Source organism: Sitodiplosis mosellana, unplaced genomic scaffold (genome assembly GCF_009176505.1).
Source record: "Sitodiplosis mosellana isolate CC-2019 unplaced genomic scaffold, AAFC_SMos_1.0 Smas_scaffold_6166, whole genome shotgun sequence".
NCBI classification, from domain to species: Eukaryota; Metazoa; Arthropoda; class Insecta; order Diptera; family Cecidomyiidae; genus Sitodiplosis; species Sitodiplosis mosellana.
Window position 1 is genome coordinate 5,299,890 of NW_022601407.1, and position 17,968 is coordinate 5,317,857.

Sequence of the window (17,968 nt, forward strand, 5' to 3'; positions counted from 1 at the left end):
AAAATGAAAAAATCAAAACCAACCAAACTTAAAACGAAGAAAAACCCTCGGATAAAAGCGTAACAAATATTTTCTTTTCTCTTTATTTTTTTTTATATAGATCTGATAACACAAATGAATAATAGATTACAATAATAATAATTTTATAGATCAAATAAGCCGTAAATGTAATAAATTTGATAGATAGAAATAGATTCAACACCTGTCTTTTCCAAAAAAAACTGAAATAAAAATATTTTTGTTTGTTCACAATGAATTTTGTTGACATTTGTGGCCTTCCTTTGAAATGATGTATAAAGTGGCAGAAACCTCATCCTTGATCATCGTCGTAAATTCAAAAGAGTCGCCAATTTTTTTCATCAACGGTCTGTTTTTTTTCATTTCAATTTCCACAATGGATCGAGGTCTTTGAATGGATCCTTGACGGTCGGCTCTTCTTCTTCGATGAAATAGTAATTGGTCTGAGTGTTGTTCGATAGTGTCTTGGGCGATCCTGTTGAAATAAAAAAATGTTGGAAGTAAGAATCAAATCGACGGAATGTATGACTTGTGTCAAGATATTTGAAGGAAAAAAGTCAAGCTCACGTTTCTTGATAAACTCTCGACAACATTGAAGTACAATTTGCATCGATTGTTGAAAAATACTCGTGTCATTTAGGATATTTTTGCGTTGTGAGCAAATTCGATACCATACGTCGGTTACATCTGGAGGAAAATCAAAGGTCGATTAAATCAATCTAAACTTATCGAACACGTCATTGCTATGCATCAAGTGCGTAAAGTTGCTCTACTCACTGATTATAATTGGCATTTCGCATTCAAGTGCTAAAATGCATGTTATCGTCAACGCCACCAAACTTGATCGCTCCAAATTCGTCGGACAATTCAAAATGACTGGGATATTATGCAGTTTGGCCGCTGTTGCCGTATCAATTATATTTTGAGATACTCCAATTATGTTGGTGATGGAACTGAAACAGAAATTGTTTTATTTTTTTTTTTTCTATATTTTGAAAAATGTTTTTTCTGTATAAAATTCTTCTTTTTTTCCATTTTCGTTCTGAAAATGAAATTTCTAATTTTTACTTGAAAAAAAAACTTACTTTTTCGTTGGCCATTGTTTCGGCTGTAAAATCGTAATGATTCTGGTCGAATTGGATTCGGATGAAGTCACACGAATGCTTCGTTCGATGATATGCAATCGATTATGTTCACTTAAAATGGTCACCGTGTAATCGCCAAAGTTATGCGGCGTATTCAATTGCTTTGGAAACAGTAGAATTGGCCCTTCATCTGGAATGATAAGGCAAACCACGTACGATGCATTCTGCGACCAGATCATACACCAGAAATCCTTGACCGTATTGTATGTCGGCGCATCGGCTAATATGAAATGGTTACAATGCGATCCTAAATCCTGAAGAAAATATTTGAATTAATGAGAAATATTTTTGTAAGAAATTCGATTTTTTAACAAGGATGATTTTGCAACATAATTCTACAATGAAATGTACGAAATTTTTATAAATGATTTAAAAAAATTGGGAAATTTAGAAAAAAAATGCTTTTCTAATTTCGAGAACGGAAAGGGAATGAAACATAACAAATTACACGTGACTTGAAATAAAAGGAATATTCAAACTTGTATGAAATAAACTGAAAGAGGGGAAGTACTTTTTTTTCAAAATCTGAAGATTTTTCTCTTATTTCTCTTTCGATCTTTGGAACTCACCAACTTGATATCCTTCTTAAAATTTAGCATCACAAAAACAAAACAAACAAAGAAAATGAACAAAAGTGAACAGAAAAGAAAGACAAGAACACAGAACCCACAAATTTTGGGGAACTATCAACGTCACAGCACTTACCCGAATATGAGCGGCATTGATGTAGTTGTCAGTTTCCGTTGGTAGAAGAACACGTGAATGATCGTATGGGACGGAAAGCATATTACGATTTTTCTCCGGGAATAACTTCGACACGCTAACTGATCGCTTGGCAGCGTCTTTGTCCAGCAAATCATGCAATTCCTTCCATTTAATCTCAAGCGGTGTGGTGCCATTTAAAGTTTTGGTTGTTAAGCCATTCACAATTTTTTCGTATCGTTGAACTTCTTTGTAGAAATTCTCAATATTCGCAGAACTTGGCGGAACTGATGCCGTACTAACAACGGTGCTTGATGCAATCAATTCGGCCAAATGTGAGCTAATTGCCGGCTTTGTTTCTGTTTCAACTTTTGCCTTAATGGTCAATTCCTCTTCGGCCAGAGATAGCTCAGTTAAGGCTTTTTCAATCGAATCATTCTTATGAACCGGTGGCCTCTCATCACTCGTTGGCCGCGGCAATTCGGGAATCATTTCTTCTTTTTTTGTTTGACTGAAATTAAAGCCGGAATTAAATAAAGTACTCTTTAATGAAATTAAAAACTTATGAATATCTCTAAATCAAAATGCGATCCAATTACCTCTCATCTGGTTTGTTCGGTGTTACTATTTCTGGTTTTGGTTCTGGTTGCAGTAGCTTGTCAGTTGATTTCATCGGTTGCAATGTAGGTGCCGCAATGGAGATATTGTCCAAATCGCTGAGCAAATCGAATTTATTTGATTTCGGCTTAGCCGGTTCAGGTTTCACTTGAGGCGAATTTGCCGGAATCGTTGTGACACTTGAGCTTGGGGCAACATTTTGATAGGGAGCCACGGAAGCTGGGATCGATGAAGCCGGAATTGAAGCATGCGGCGGATATGAAACCTGAGCCGAAATTGACGATTGCACCACCGGATTTGTAGCTGGCGTCATAGCATTAGCCGAAGCTGGTGCTATATTCGGAGCATGCTGTGAAATCGTTGTATAGTTGCTACCAGCTGATGCGAGTGAACCGCTTGCAGCTGGATCAATCGTTCCATAATTATAGACGTTTGTCTGATTCGGTGCACTGTAGTTCGCTGGAACGCCATAGCCAGGTGGTAAGTAGCTGGAACTCATCGGCATCGAATACGGATTGCTTTGAATGTTCGTCTCGTTGCCGTAGTATTTATTCGATGTTGGAGTGTTGTGTACTGGATACTGGGTATTATAATAGTTATATGCGTCACTGGTAGGGTATGTTGACTGTGGATTGTTCGTTATTGTCGCCGTTGTCGGTGGCAAAGTTTGTGGAAATTGCCCCGAAGAAACTCCAGTTTGAGGCAGTTGCCCAGTGGTCGCTCCAATCTGAGGCAATCCGGCTGTCACTCCGATTTGAGACAGTTGTCCTGTAGTTGATGCACCTGAAGCTTGTGGCAACGATTGTGTCGAGTAGCCGGGCGTGTAGTTAGTAAATGCCGTCGAAGATGATACTTGTGGCACATGCGACTGTTGCTGTGGTTGTGGGTGCGCTGTTGTTTGCATATAACTTGCAGTTGAGTTGGAATGAGAGTAAGCTTGTGGCACTTGCTGGCTTTGCTGTGAATACTGACTATTCGATGGCATTTCATATGCATTCACTTGGCTTGTGTAATCCGCATAAGAAACGCCAGCATACGATTGCAATGTTGGATTTGTAATTGAGCTAGCATTTGCCGATTGATAGACACTCGTTTGTGGTGTCTGTGAATAATAAGTGGCTGTTGTTGGTGTTTGAGCCGTTGCGTAGCTGGGATTCATGTAAGAATTTGCTTGACGCGTATCGCTTTGCGAGTAATTCAAATACGATTGAGACTGTGATGAAACGGGTAAATTTTGCACTGGGTTTTGTACACTGGTCATCATGCTATTGTAGTTGTACTGTTGCGTGGATGTTGGAGATGTTGTTGCATAGGAATACGTTCCAACATTTCCATATGAACTCACGGATGTACTGCCACTGGTGGTGTAGGTCACTGTGGTCGGTACATTTTCATAGCTTTGTTTTGGTTGTTGGGCCGCGTTAGATGTCGGCAAATTGCTATAGATCGGATTCACGAAGCCACCAGCAGAGTTGGGCGCGTATGCTGCATTCGCTTGTGAAAACTGTGTGGCGTAGTAAGCATTCTGTTGACTTGAGTACGAGTTTGGCTGGCTTGAATATGCGCTCTGTTGACTGGAATACGTATTCGATTGATTCGAGTATGATGACGGAGCTGAGCTTGGTGTTGATATTGTCGTTTGAGCCGCTGGCGGTGTATAACTTGATGGCATCGATGCGGCAACAGACGTTTGATAGTTGTAATTAAACGGAACAGTTGTCGATACTGAATTCGAATGACTGACATCATGCTGCATCGATGTAAGGCAATTCTCTTGACCGATTGGTGTTGGACGGATGGCTGTACTGCGATAACTCTCCATTACATCGTGTTCAGTGGGTTTTGTCAATTTCGGATAGTCAGCATTGGGTGCGAGCGCTGTTGAAACCGGCATCGATGATGGTGGTTGCATCGATGACAGTGCCTTTTTATTCATTGAATCGATGCGTTGTTGCCGTTCCTCATCATGAACATCACGTGCGCTGCGAACTCGAGCACACAAGCGTTGAATGTTGCTCTGCAATTTCTTATAAAATTCCAATCCCTTTAGACTTTTGCCCAACAGATCATCGTACACATCGTAGGAGGCGATCAACGATGAAAAGAATATATCGCGTTTATGTTTCGTATCCGATACGGTTTTGATGAAATGTGCACATTTTGCGTAGGCATCGGTGAATGTTTTCAAGATATTTTCTTGAGCCACGAGATTCTGTTCGATGATATTAATCAATTGCTCATGTTTGCCCAGCTCTGATTTGAACAATTTTTCCACATCTTCATCACCCCATGCCACCAACTGTGCGGTTATATCATCATTTTGAATGTTTTCACTGAGCTGAGCATACAATTGTGCCCGTTGCACTCGCATCTCGTTCACTTTGTTCAACAGCATTTGTGTTTCGCTCAGTAATTTGGGATCGCATTCAATCGAACAGGTGGGAATGGCCGCTTGCACATCACTCAATGGTTTTGATAAAATGCGTAAATTGTTCACATGCATTTCCATTGCCTTTCGCAATGTATCATTGCTATCGCCAGCTTTATTGTGTGCCTCTTGATATTTCATAAACTCACGGCTCAATTCGACGAAATGGCCGCTAGGGCGATATTGGCCCATCGTTTGTTGAAAATCTTTTTCATAGAATTCCTCTTTGCTCAAGAGTTCCTGTATCGTTTGCAGCATATTTTCCACATCCACACAAATCTCGGCCAACGACGACATATTTTGTATCAAATCATCGATAACCGTTGGACGGGCATTCATAGCGGCACATCGATCAATAATCGATTGTGGTAATTTCACTTCTTTCGGATTAAAACTCAACGAATCAATATTGAGCGATTCCATAAATTGATTGAGCTCATTATCTTTTGCTTCGATTTTTTGCGTGATTTTTCGCAATAAATTCGTCTTCTCTTCACTGTACAACGAACTATGTTCGTGCGTTTTGATCGGCACCAAACGATGGAAAATATCTTCACTGGCCGCATCGGACACATTGAACGGGATTCCCTTTACCAAATTTGCACCGGCAATCGTTGCGATTGAGCTGAGCTCAGGCACTTCTTCGTGATAAATGAATTCATTTTCATTTTTGGCCGCTTTTCGTTTTGCTTCGACCACGTCCATAACAAAGGTCAACGCTTCCGTTACCTGTGTCATATTGTTCAGATGTTTGGCCTCTTTTCGTGCATCCTCCAGCCGATCGAATGACGCTTGATATAGTGTTACACGTTCGCCCATCTTCTGTTGCTCTTCGGCATTTTGACCTTGATACAAAAGTAAAATGCAGGCCGTGTATTGTACCTTGAATTGAATGTACTGTCGCCACTCTTTGAATTGTCTCGAGCCGACAATTTCGGCAATCATCCCCTCTTCGCCGCCCGACAACAACGCTGCAAACGCCGAATTATAATATTCAATAATTTGTGATGCCACTTTTGCCACGATAATCGATTTGCGATTGTCGATCAAACTCTTTTCCAAAATGCACTCCTGCGCCTGAGCAAAGCAAATATTTTGCATAAATATCAAAATTTCCGGATACATATCGCCGGTCGTAGCCATTTGATATTTTTCGCGAATCGTTTCAAATGCCCATGCAGCCCGTTGAAACAGTGTGCACACCAATTTCATTTCCTCTTCCGATGATCGATTCGCCGCCGCGCCCACTTGCGTATGAATTGCACCATAATTGTACAGTACGACGGCCATATCATGGCGTATATCGGACGATTGTGTTGTGTTGCTTGAATAAATGTCACGCCAAACGAAATTCACCAAACTGCGATCGTTTTCAATTGGAAAGCGATTTTGCAACGAATGCAACTGACAATAGTATCGTTTGATCACATTGTAACCGGTATCGTCGATCGATGGATTGTATGCAGCCGCTCGTAGTGTTTCCAACTCATAAATTTCCTTTGAAAATGTTTCCGGATCCTCTTGATAACACTCGGCAATATACTAATTTGCAAAGAGAAAAAGAATTTCAATCAATAAACCTACACTGATTATTCACTGAACACTCGAACGTAATTGGGATTTGTTCAATATTTAAATAAGTGATAAAAATAGACACAACTATGTGACTGGAAGTTCACTTCACTCATCACTTATTCGTGCGATTTCCCTGCTCTAACCGAAAATAGAGAAAAAGAAAAAAACGAAAACAATATCTGTACGACTTGTATGAAATGAATATGAATCATAGTGCAATTTGACGTCACTTGACCATATATTCATGGAGACATACACAACTACGCGTTAATTAGATTTTGGCAACGAATTGTGAAAATTGGAAACTTCCAGTACTTTGAACACTTTTTTTCTTCTCCTTATTCTCGTGACAATGACACAATTAGTTACCTGTTTCAATCGGGAAAATGATGATTTCTGTAATGTTTGCTTCAGCGTAAAGTGAAGCATTGGCACTTTAGGTACAGCTTCCATAATTGTTGTTTGTTTTGTATGAAAAAAAAAATGTCTAGTTTTTTGTTAACTCTTGTCACCTGTGTTTCTTCACCTTTCTTCTCGTGTTTGCTAAACGGAAATTGACTTGTTTACACCAATTGGCTGATGCAATGTGAATGCACCAAAATGAAAATGGGTAAGTGAAATTTCAACCACAACGATCACGAATTGCTGTCAAAAAAATTGAATGTAATCGTCATAGGACCCGGGCAATTTGATTAACTACACTTCAATTCAAGTTTTGTTTGCAGCTTTAAAGCAACACACGAAAAAAGTTTAAACGATAATAATAAAAATGAAATGTAATAAAGTTAGTACTGTCACAAGTAACACATCATTCAATGTACTCAGAATGTGAAAAAAGAAGAAAAACACAGTGAAATAACAATACACTGATATGTCTTTGTGTACTTTTATTGTGTATATGTTGTGATTTAACTTGGAACAGTCGCGCGATGTGCATTCACCGATCCCAATGTATAAATGTTTTTTTGTTTTTTCACGTTTTTCTATTCAAAACAAAAATCATCGGTAAATATGTGTGGTGAATTGCGAGCACACAACGTCATTCCAAACAATGAGACACGGTCACTTCAGAATGCACGTATCTCTCTCGTTTGGCTCTGTGTACACACAACGATGCGGGTACACCTAACGAAATGAATAAACAACAATCGTATACGCGCCTCAATACAATGTTAACCAGTTTAATTTACATAGTCATAGTCATACGTCTAATTGGAAGCAGTGGCACAAACAATTCCATTGACAGTTAGGTTGCGTTTACATTGACAGCTTGACGAACGAAGAATATAAATGTGAAAAATTTCCCCGGAAATTCGAATGACAAAAATGTTAAAGTGGAAAGGAACTGGAGAAATTTACATCGACTCGAAATCGAGATCGTTTTTCTTTCATTCCCAATTGCGTTGAAAATGCGTAATGAAATGAGTTTGGTCGCTTTACCGGCAGCCAGCAGAACACGTATAGTCGCAACATCGACAATTACCGATGGGAATGGACAACATATGTTCATCATCGATAATGTGAACCATTCGTAAATGTTCAACGTTTATGATGTGCGTACCAATTTTATCGATTGAAATTGTCGGATGGGCGTGCAAGTGTGTGTGTGAATGCGAGTCAGTTTATACGTGTATGGGAGAGAGTATCGCGCAATCGGTGTCTAGTCGATAAGATGAACTTACCCTTAACTGTTAAACTGTATAAACCCATACATCTACGTAGCGCGCAGTTCACACTGAGTGTGTGAATGAGGCGACTTCGAGAGATCGCTTTAAACGTCTAAAAAAACCAATAATCTTTCTTACGTAGAAACGACACAACGAATTGATTTTTTCTGTGTGTTTCGTTGCGCCTGTATTCCATTAGCCGTGTAATCAGAATCCGAAAAAATCCATCTCTGTTCGGTGTGTGTGAGTGCAAATTAAAGAAAAAAAGGCAAAGAAATACAACGTCTCACTTGTCAAATGTAGAAAAGAGAAAGAAAGAAAGTAATTCGAGAATATATTGTGTGCATCGACAATATTCGGGCAACAAAATAATACAAAAAAAAAATTAGGTAAAACATCGGTGTCAAAACTCTCGGAGAAATAGCATGCATTTTGCTGTCATTTATTTGAATCCTGCCTTTTGTATGTTTGCATAAAAAGATAAATTGTTTTGTGGCCCCGTCTCTCAGTTGTAATTTTTAATATTATTTGTGCGGTTGGTGAGAAAAGTGATATACACATATATTGTGTGCTCGGTGCAATCGAATAAAATACACAACGAATTCGCAACGTAACAAACGGAATAAACAACTCGGAAAAGAGGTTTTTCTTTTCTCTTTCGTGCGACCAAAGAAAACAGATACTAAAGAAAAACATACGCGCAATTTTTCCCATAAAGAGAGCATATACTCACAGGATTCACGGCTAGTTATTTGAAATGGTAATAAAAGTGCATTTTAAGTAATTCATATATTCAACCAAATACTTGGACTATTTTAATTGAGTTGCGAGGCTCGCGCAATGCCATCAATAATTGTGATTGATAACAACAGCAAGGGTTCAATTAAATTGCAATTGTTTCCGAATAAATATTGGGTGAATTTTTTTTTTATCATTCATGTGTTATCTCTCTCCTGTTCTGTCTCCATCTCTCTCGATGTCTATTGCTGAGCTTTGTGTCTGTACAAAGAGAGTGTGTACACGACACAAAGGCATGAATCACATATTCTTTGGAGCCCCTGTATGTGCAGTGCACTCAATGTGTGTACACATATAGAATTACATGAAAATCGATCGGTTCGAATGTAACAAATGCAACAACAAAACATTCTATTCGGAATCAAATCACACATTTTACTGTCGACGTAACAGCTTGTATAGTGCATGCTATCGATTGTTGGTTTTTTTTCGCGCGCTCTCTTTTGCTCTCTTCCCTCCTATCATCTGCTTTTAACAGCAGCATCTCTCGGCACAATTTCAATTCTCAATCGACTTTCAATAAGAGCAGCCGACGTGGATGTGATTTATTGATTTTCAATCAACATTTTTTTTCGTCCGTTTAAATTATTGATTTGTCATTTATTTCGGAGGAGTTTTTAGCATATTTCAATATGACCACGTCGTTGTACATACGTCATCAAATGAGTTAAAACACCCATTCCCGAAAATGTCATTCCACTTTGTTTCTTCTCCTTACGCCTGTTTTGTAAATTAATACCGTTGTTAAGTATACGGTTCGGTTTGGTTTTGTTGTTTCTATTTGACTAATCTCGATTTTGGAGTTGGCAAACTCGTGTTTGCCCAAATGGAGTAACTTGACTCACATAGCAGCAGCCTCTAGCCTAGTTTATTTGGCAAGAACATGAACGCAAAACAGATGATGAAAAAACAACAGTATGTTCCCAATTGATTCACATGATTCGATGAATAATGAATCTCTTCACGCACATGCGGCCACAGTATGTGTGTGTAGTACATGTGAGACACATTCATAATTGTGGTAATTTCGTTATCATTGATAAACGCCTCAAGAAATCATAAATTATATACGAATTTTTACCTTCAGTTTTGGACCACTGTTGATAACAAGTTTTTCGTTTGTGTGTGTGTGTGTGTGTGTGTGGTTTTTTAATTATCTTGTGCACATTATTACAGGAGGGATTCGCTCAGAAAATGACGGGTTTGGTTGCTGGCCCAACAGACGCAGCACAATCAGATATACCTTGGTATTTACGCTATGGAGCTAGAGGTCTTGGCATATTTGGAGCATTCTGTGAGTATAACATGACTCATTCGGTTCAGCTCATGAGAATTTATTGAACTCGCGTAACACATCGATTTCTAAGTATTGAATCATATTGAGTAATCAATTGTATTTTTCATTCCATTCACAGTTGCCATTTTATTTGGATTCTGGAACTGCTTCGGTGTGCTAACGATAAACTTCTCCAGTGTATTATCAGGCATCCTGCAGATACTGGTCGGTATACTGGTGATGTCAATCGAAGCGCCCGTTTGTTGCATGTTCATTGACTATGCACAGAAATTTGCCCAAACGGTCGAAAGCCGACCACAATGGTGGCGAGCAGCTGGCTATTGCGCGTAAGTTCATTGATCTTTCATCTCGAAGAAAAAGTCATTTATCTTACTGACACATTTTTTTGTTTCTAAATTTATTTTTGGCTATTTTTCAATGAGAAAAAATGCTGAACAAAATTTCGCTTTGGATTTTTCAACTTTTTTTAAAAAATATTTTATAACGAAAAAATCTTTTTAATAAAACAAATTGATAATTTCATTGAATAGAGCGGCAATTCCACCAGTACTGCTGGAGCCAGGATTGGCGAGCATCTTTGGATGTGGTCTGATATTTGCAACGGGTGTTCTGTATGGCATGATGTCGCTCGGCAAAAAGTACGTATAAATTTGAATCGAATAAAATTGCTTGCTAAGTTAAATGAGCAATATTTTCTCAGAATGCACACGAATAAATTGTGATTGTTTGTGAGTCTCTGATATTGACTTAATTCTAACGCTGTCTATATCCATTATAGTATAACGACAATAATTTTGAAATTTTTCAACGGAGAAATCCTAAAATTGAATGCCAATTTATATTTGGAGTTGCTCTTTAACCATCTTTTTATACTAATTGTATAAGATCAATTGATTAACTGTTTGAATTTATTTCATTCTCTCTTTCAAACTAACAATACTCGTCTAATCTAAAACCAAACAAAATAATTTCATATTCACACCAAATCGCGTTGAAAAATTACAACAAAACAATAAAATCGACGAAAATGATAACAACAAAAAATCATCTTATTTTGTAAAAAATAAATAAAATCACGCGCACGCAAATACGAACCATCAAATTTGAAATGTGGAACAGAGCATCGCGTGAGGAGATGGCCGCAAATGCAACCAATGGAATGTCTCCAACTGGCGGCCAACCGGCCATGGAAGACCCGGATGTATGGCGTTCAACATAAATCCATTGACCATTTACAACGCTATAAACGCTTGAATTTCAGTACACATTCAATCACACATTCACAGACACACTAAAAAAAAACCACACAACCACACACCGCTAAAATTGAATGAAATAAACTAAAAACGAAAATAAAAGATAATAATAACACATACGCCCACTCATGCAAATTACTCCCACCTCCCTTTCAACTCATGTTCAGGCCAGAGTGAAAACGCTAAACCACCACAAAATAGCAATTACAGACAGAGATATGATTGAAATATTGAAACGCAAGCCAAAATTATCCAAACGAACACAAAATTTTACATAAAATAGAGAAACAAAAACAAACTAAAACATAACCACTACATTTTCATGTAGCGGTAAACCAAGAATCATACACACTCAATCCACACACAAAAAAAATACACGAAGTGGCGTACCATTTCTGTCATCCGATCAAGCAAAATGTGTGCATTTTTCAATGTGTAAAGTATCAAATTTTTTGAATTGTTTGTCTGTGTGCGTGTAAAATGCATGTCTCTCACTCAATCTGTCACTAACTCTCACTATTTTCTCGGTACAAAATGAATTAGCTTCATAAATTTCACACCATTTTTTCTTTAAATTAACCTTAGCAGTAGCAAATTTGGTATTGGATTTTTCTTGATTTTCCGTTGATTGAATTCCTTGTTTTTTTTTATTTGGAAAACGTTCGTTTTTTTTTGTTGATTCAAAAATGTTTTTTTCGTTAACTCCACTTAAAAGTAGACAGTGTATTTGTTTTGTAGCTTGTGGCTGTTTTCTTAGTTTCTAGTCGAGAAGAGATGATAATTTTAAAAGATACTATTTTGTTTTCAATGTGATTTCCTTTTTCCCCTCTCAAATTCGAAATGCAGAGCTACTTTGGAGCAAATGAGACAGGCAGCAGCGGCTACATCGTCGGATAATAGGAATGGTACGATGCGACCCGGCAATAATCTAGTAAATAATGCTCAACCATTATCATTTACACCACCGCCATACGACAGCAATGTGTAACCGAAAAACACCGACCTAACCCCCCCTCCTTTTAGAGATAGAGTGTGCCCAATAGAACAACCCATGCGGAATCCACTTGGGCGTCAAAACAACAACAAATTACTATAAAACTAAAACAAAAAGAGAAATCTGTTAGAAGAATTCTTTTGTTTTGTATGCATTTGAAGCCTAACAAGGCATCAAATGCAACAAAGGGCAAATAATAAATTATATAGTAGTCTAATTGTAAAACTTGTTGGGCCGCCTGCATATCAGAAGCGCGTGCATCTCCCAAAGTGTAAAATAATAATAAATAATGCAACAATTAAATAATTATTTCGATAAATATTATAAAAAACAAATATCAAGCAACAGTTTAAAAATGACGTTGTTTCGAACATTCAACTTAATTCGTTTTGTTTTTCATTTCGAGAAACAATGTTGTCTTTGGATTTAATGGAATTATTCCGTTTGATTTGAGGACAATAAATAGATCAATGATGATAATATGTTGTAGAAGAAGTGGAAGAAGAAAAAAGACTTTTTTTTTTCAAAGTGTTACATTAAATTAATTCATATGATTAAGACTTATATTTAATTAGATATTACATGCTTTCAAGATATTTAAAATGTTGATAGAAGGAATAAAAAAGAACACCAGCAACTCATACATTCTTATTTAAAAAAACAACAACAAAAAGTCTAATAAACATACTGTGACAATTTTCTGTTCGAACATTTGATTTCGTTTTGATTTTTTCTTTGGTTTAAAATTTGTTCCCATCAAATTTTACTAAAATTATTTTAGGCTTTTGTTTTTTATTTTAGATTGTTCTTTCGTTCTTTGGTTCATTATTCTCCGGTTGAATGGAATTTCGATCGGGTCAAGGATTCAAACTTTGGATTCTCGAATGAAATTAAATTGAAGTAATTGGACGAGTCGAGCTTGAGCTTTCTATCTTCTCATAAAACCAATGAAATTGATTTATGCAGAGAAAAAAAGAGCCTTTCAAATGAAAGACCAATTCGAGGAAAGAGAAAGAATTCCCCTCATCAGATGCGATTCATTTCAAACAAAATATTTCTAAGCACACCAAATTACTCATCATCCATGAATTTCCGGTTTTTTTCCTTCAGTTTGTTGTTGAAAAAAAGTTGCAATCTCGAACGCGATACAGAAAAAAAACATAGTTAAATTTTGATAAGAGCAATGGAACATAGTGTACTACGCGTATAGACTCTACATGCTTTGAATGTGAACTGTTCCGCCAATGGACGACAAAACCAAAATCATAAGTTGGATTAAGCGATCGAATAAATAACACGAAAAGAAAGAAACACTAAAAAAATAATTTTTTTTTAAACAAACCGAAGTCAAAAAAAAAATTACGTTGGTAATCGTTCGTAATGAGCGTGTAATGAGTTGCAACTGAATGCATGCCCAATGAGCATTACTCATTGAATGATAATACACATTTTAAAACTGGCAAGACATTCGACGGCAATATTTAGACGAAGCGTGCAGTATCAAATAAATTTAATTGATTTTTGACCAACATATCTCTCTCTCTCTCTCTCTCTCTCTCTCTTTCTCTCTCTCTCTCTCTCATTGAAGACTTACTCATGTTGTCGATTGATCTTGCCGATTGATCTTGCCGATCAGGCAATTGATGATGTTGGAAGAACAATGGATCATTATTCAGACTGGATACCTAATTTTTAGTTGTAAAAAACATTGTCTCTCTCGGTTTTATCAATTCAACGTTAATGTTAAGAATATAAAAAGCTTGTTCAATGAAAAAGAAGCAAAATGTTCCACTTGATGAACAATTCAATTCGAAACGCAATAAAAATACATATTTCCGTTGGAATTTGATTCATTTGGCGGATTTTTTTTACTGTTTATTTGTCGGCTTTTTGTCTTTTGTTTTTTGTTTTCTGCTTTCTGGTTAATTTTTACTTTTTTCAACAGGATACGTTTCGTTCCATGCATTTTTGTAGAGCTGCTGAGGTTTTTTTTTGATTCTGACATTGTAAAATTCAAAAACATGAAAATCGAAAAGTTTGAGACCAAGCTCACACGGTGTTCATCATTACTTATTTCCCTTTGGTTTTCGTTTAAATTTTGTGCTTTAAGCGAAGGGTCAACAGCGCCGCCAAATCGAACCGCGACATTTCCTTTTTATTAGTGTAACAACAGAAATCCCAACAAAATGAAGATATGTAAAATAAACTTCAGTTCATTATTTCTCATGTAAATAGTCATACGGAGTTGATCGTGGTTGGATTTGACAACGGTGTTTGCTTCATTATTACAATAACGGAGAATTAAATGAAATTGGAAACATTCTAAAAGTTGAATTTAATAAAAGTAATGTTTGTTTGGAACAAAAAAGGTCGTTTTTTCAATGAATTCGATTCACAGACGTGATCATTTACGAATGAGAATAGAAAAATTGCTTTCTAAAAATTTCTCTAAAACACATGCGTCGAAACAAGTGTGCTAAAGAGAGTCACGATTATTTTCGTTTTTCTTCAAATGAAAAATGGATGGTCATCTTCCTTCAAAAGGGGAATACAATTACTTCACATTCTTGCTGCTTTATCTTTTTTAAATTAAAAATAAACCGATATTTCTTTTGAATTTAGAATTTCAAAAAGGGAATTTGGAGAAAATGTGTTCAAAGTCTACGAAAGAACGAACCCTTAAATCGTTTGTTTATAGATTTCATTTAAGTCAAAACACAGCTGATGAATTCATTTGTGCTAAACAAAGAACAGTTGATGTTTGTTCCATTGTTGGCATTCGGCATTAACCGAAGGATTGGTATTCAGTTTACAACAAATTATACGTGTGATCGGACGAAAAAAAGCGAAAATTAATAATTTGAAGCGGGTAAATATGGAGCACGAGGATAAGATGTGTGTATAACAGCAAATACATTAGACGTCCGAACTTGTTGATGTTTATTTGCTTATCCAAAACAGGAAGCAAAATCATTGTACCAGAAATTTATGTCAAGCTGAAAAGGATGAAGGCATAAAAGAGTGTGTATGTCTTGGTCAATATTATTTTGAATTTATGCGACAAGTTAGAGCCGAGTCGTTATTAGAAGACGAAAATGATGGAATAGCAGATGAATTGGAATTAGGTCCAGGTCAACTAGAGCAATTTCACGGACAATACCACAAACCCTTTCGAACTGAACGATATAAAGAATGGGTAAGTGTTTTTTTAAAGTCATATAAAACTCCAATTTGAGTTCGACAATCATGATCTATTTCAGTGGGGAGAGGATTTTCTGTCGAGATCGTAGAATCGTACTGAGTTCGTCGATCAAGATCCGAGAGTGGTTGATATAAAGAGTCAGTTTGCTGCAATCAAGCGCAGACACAAAGCGAATAATCAACGTTGGCAAGAAAGATATGCAGAGCATTTACTGGGATTGGAGGCTTCAAACGTTGCTCCGCCATCAGTGGGAGAAACGAACGTGAAAAGTATAAAAATCAATTCGATATACCATTTCAAACTGAAGTGTATCGCAAATGGGTGAGATTGATGACTTTGAATATTTGACTCTGAGTCTTTCCTTTCAATTTCCTACTAATTTCTTGTTTTCTATGTTTCATTGAAATAATTTCAGTGGTCAGAACACATTCACATAATGCACAAAAGTTACTCGATGAACTTTCATCAGTCGTGGACGCAGATAAAGAACGCGCTGAAAACTCGATGGATTTATTGAAATTGTCCTAGAACATTTGATTTTCGAGACAAAACGCATCGTAGAATATCTCTGTCTATGGAGTGTTCCAAAGTGAATGTTTTCGTATTACCTTACCGCTTATTACTGTCTCATTCCAAAAAAAAGAAAAATATTTATTTTGTTTCAGTATACAAAAAAGAAATCAAATAAAAAACACCTTTGCAAAGTCTGTTACCACGAATTGAAAAATGAACATGAGTAAAAAACCAAGTAAACCAAGTATTCAAGTAAACCATTCCTAATTTGCAGCACATATCTCTTTCATTAGAAACTTACCTATGCTGTGGACTGTTATTGTCATGGCTCATTGTTCAGACTGGATACCTAATTTTCAGTTATAAAAATATTGTTTCTTTCTGTTTTATGAATTCAACGTTAATGTTTTAGAAAAGAAAACCCTGTTCAAAGAAGAAGAAGAAGCAAAATGTCCCATTTGATGAACAACTCAATTCGAAACGCAATAAAAAGTACACACATATTTCAGTTGTAATTTAATTCATTTGTCGCATTTTTTGAATGTTTTATTTGTTGACTTTTCGTCTCTTTTTGGTTTTGGTTTCGTTTTCTGGTAAATTGTTACTTTTTCAACAGGATACGTGTTGTTTTATGCATTTTTGTAGAGCTGTTGGGGTTTTTGTTTGTTTTAACATTGTAAATATGGAGCATATGAAAACCGAAAAGAAAAGTTTAAGACCAGGCTCACATGGTGTTTATCATTACTTTTTAAACATTTTTTCCCTTTTGTTTTCGTTTAAGTTTTGTGCTTTAAACGAAGGGTCAATAGCTTCGCCGAATCAAACCACGACGTTTCTATTATTCGTGCAATTGAAAAACAGAAATCTCAACAAAATGAAGATACTATGTAAAATAAACTTCAGCTCATGTTAAGTGTAATCATATTGACTATTCATTATTCGTTATCACACAATTGTAAATAGTCATGTGGAGTGATTGTGGTTCGATTTGCCAACGGTGCTAACCTTTTGCTTCATTATTATAATAACAAAGAATCAAAGGTGTTTGCAATAGAAAAAGGTTTTTTTTTCATGAATTTTATTTTCAAATATGATCAGAATAGAAGTTTGAAGAAGCTTCGGAGAAAATTTATTGAATTTTTTTTTCAAAACACATCCTTCCTGAAAACTTCATATTATTCTGATGTGTTTTGAAGTCTATTTTTGTTTATCTTCAAATTAAATTGTCCACGTGGAAAAAGGCTGTTGTCGAAAAATCGCCAGCCACTTGAATGCGTAAAGACCAAATACATCCAAGTATTGATTTTATTCGTGAATCCTCAGTGTATGTGTTTTTTTTACAGGTTAAGTCACTATCTACGAATGTCTCGAAAAAAGATGCGTCGAAAATTTGTCAAAGAGAGACACAAAAGGTTTTTTTTCTTCTGTTTTTCTATAAATGAAAACCGGATGGTCATTTTGTTGTAAATCAGTTCGAGAAATTGTGCAAATTTTGTGATTGGTATGATGTGGACATGCGACTTCAACGGTATTCTCATCGATTAAACACTGGTCAATTCTCATTTCAAACCCATTATGAAGCAATCTACAGCAAGGAAAATGCCGCCAACAGTTGAAGAGTATGCGTGTGCCATCAGCAGTTGACCTAAGCCATTTGTTCGTTTTGTTTTGTTTTTAGAATATTGTTGAATGTCTTTGTATTGCCTTCCTAAGAATTGTAATTCCATAAAAAATGACTTTGCTTCGAAAATAGAA

At 36.4% G+C, this 17,968-nt stretch overlaps 2 protein-coding genes and 1 long non-coding RNA gene across 7 annotated transcripts; 2 read left to right on the forward strand and 1 right to left on the reverse strand.

Annotated features, from left to right (window-relative positions):
- Positions 1–52: 52 nt before the first annotated feature.
- Positions 53–7,901, reverse strand: LOC129575148 (tyrosine-protein phosphatase non-receptor type 23). 2 transcript variants are annotated; one of them, XM_055458104.1, is made up of 8 exons: positions 6,856–7,590; positions 2,465–6,453; positions 1,869–2,376; positions 1,104–1,417; positions 796–971; positions 586–705; positions 348–493; positions 53–275 (listed from the first exon to the last, which is right to left on the reverse strand). In XM_055458104.1, the coding sequence occupies exons 1-7, from the start codon at positions 6,937–6,939 to the stop codon at positions 378–380; spliced, it is 5,307 nt and encodes a 1,768-aa protein (XP_055314079.1). In that variant the 5' UTR covers positions 6,940–7,590; the 3' UTR covers positions 53–275; positions 348–377. The 2 variants fall into 2 exon arrangements, with proteins under 2 accessions (XP_055314079.1, XP_055314078.1); XM_055458103.1 differs by having other exon boundaries at positions 53–493; positions 6,856–7,901.
- Positions 7,902–8,211: 310 nt separating this feature from the next.
- On the forward strand, positions 8,212–13,209 carry LOC129575150 (calcium channel flower). Of its 3 annotated transcripts, none has more exons than XM_055458106.1 (6): positions 8,212–8,913; positions 10,128–10,245; positions 10,367–10,574; positions 10,779–10,886; positions 11,368–11,449; positions 12,351–13,209. In XM_055458106.1, the coding sequence occupies exons 1-6, from the start codon at positions 8,911–8,913 to the stop codon at positions 12,399–12,401; spliced, it is 570 nt and encodes a 189-aa protein (XP_055314081.1). In that variant the 5' UTR covers positions 8,212–8,910; the 3' UTR covers positions 12,402–13,209. The 3 variants fall into 3 exon arrangements, 2 of the variants coding, with proteins under 2 accessions (XP_055314081.1, XP_055314080.1); XR_008688755.1 differs by having other exon boundaries at positions 8,214–8,913; positions 11,368–11,939; positions 12,351–12,488; XM_055458105.1 differs by lacking the exon at positions 11,368–11,449 and having other exon boundaries at positions 8,217–8,913.
- Positions 13,210–15,047: 1,838 nt separating this feature from the next.
- Positions 15,048–17,960, forward strand: LOC129575245 (uncharacterized). 2 transcript variants are annotated; one of them, XR_008688778.1, is made up of 4 exons: positions 15,048–15,393; positions 15,460–15,694; positions 15,759–16,021; positions 16,116–17,960. It is a non-coding gene; the product is annotated as an uncharacterized LOC129575245 (long non-coding RNA). The 2 variants fall into 2 exon arrangements; XR_008688777.1 differs by having other exon boundaries at positions 15,048–15,694.
- The last annotated feature ends 8 nt before the right edge of the window (positions 17,961–17,968 follow it).

What these genes read in the sequence shown, in the direction of transcription:
- LOC129575148 (XM_055458103.1), bottom strand. Translation starts at nt 6,939, where the DNA reads ATGGAAGCTGTACCTAAAGTGCCAATGCTTCACTTTACGCTGAAGCAA. An exon ending in CATTTTCCCGATTGAAACAG is followed by an intron (nt 6,454 to 6,855) that starts GTAACTAATTGT and finishes TTTGCAAATTAG; the next exon opens with TATATTGCCGAGTGTTATCA. An exon ending in AAACAATGGCCAACGAAAAA is followed by an intron (nt 972 to 1,103) that starts GTAAGTTTTTTT and finishes TTTCTGTTTCAG; the next exon opens with TTCCATCACCAACATAATTG.
- LOC129575150 (XM_055458105.1), top strand. An exon ending in TGGCATATTTGGAGCATTCT is followed by an intron (nt 10,246 to 10,366) that starts GTGAGTATAACA and finishes TTCCATTCACAG; the next exon opens with TTGCCATTTTATTTGGATTC. An exon ending in ATGATGTCGCTCGGCAAAAA is followed by an intron (nt 10,887 to 12,350) that starts GTACGTATAAAT and finishes TTCGAAATGCAG; the next exon opens with AGCTACTTTGGAGCAAATGA.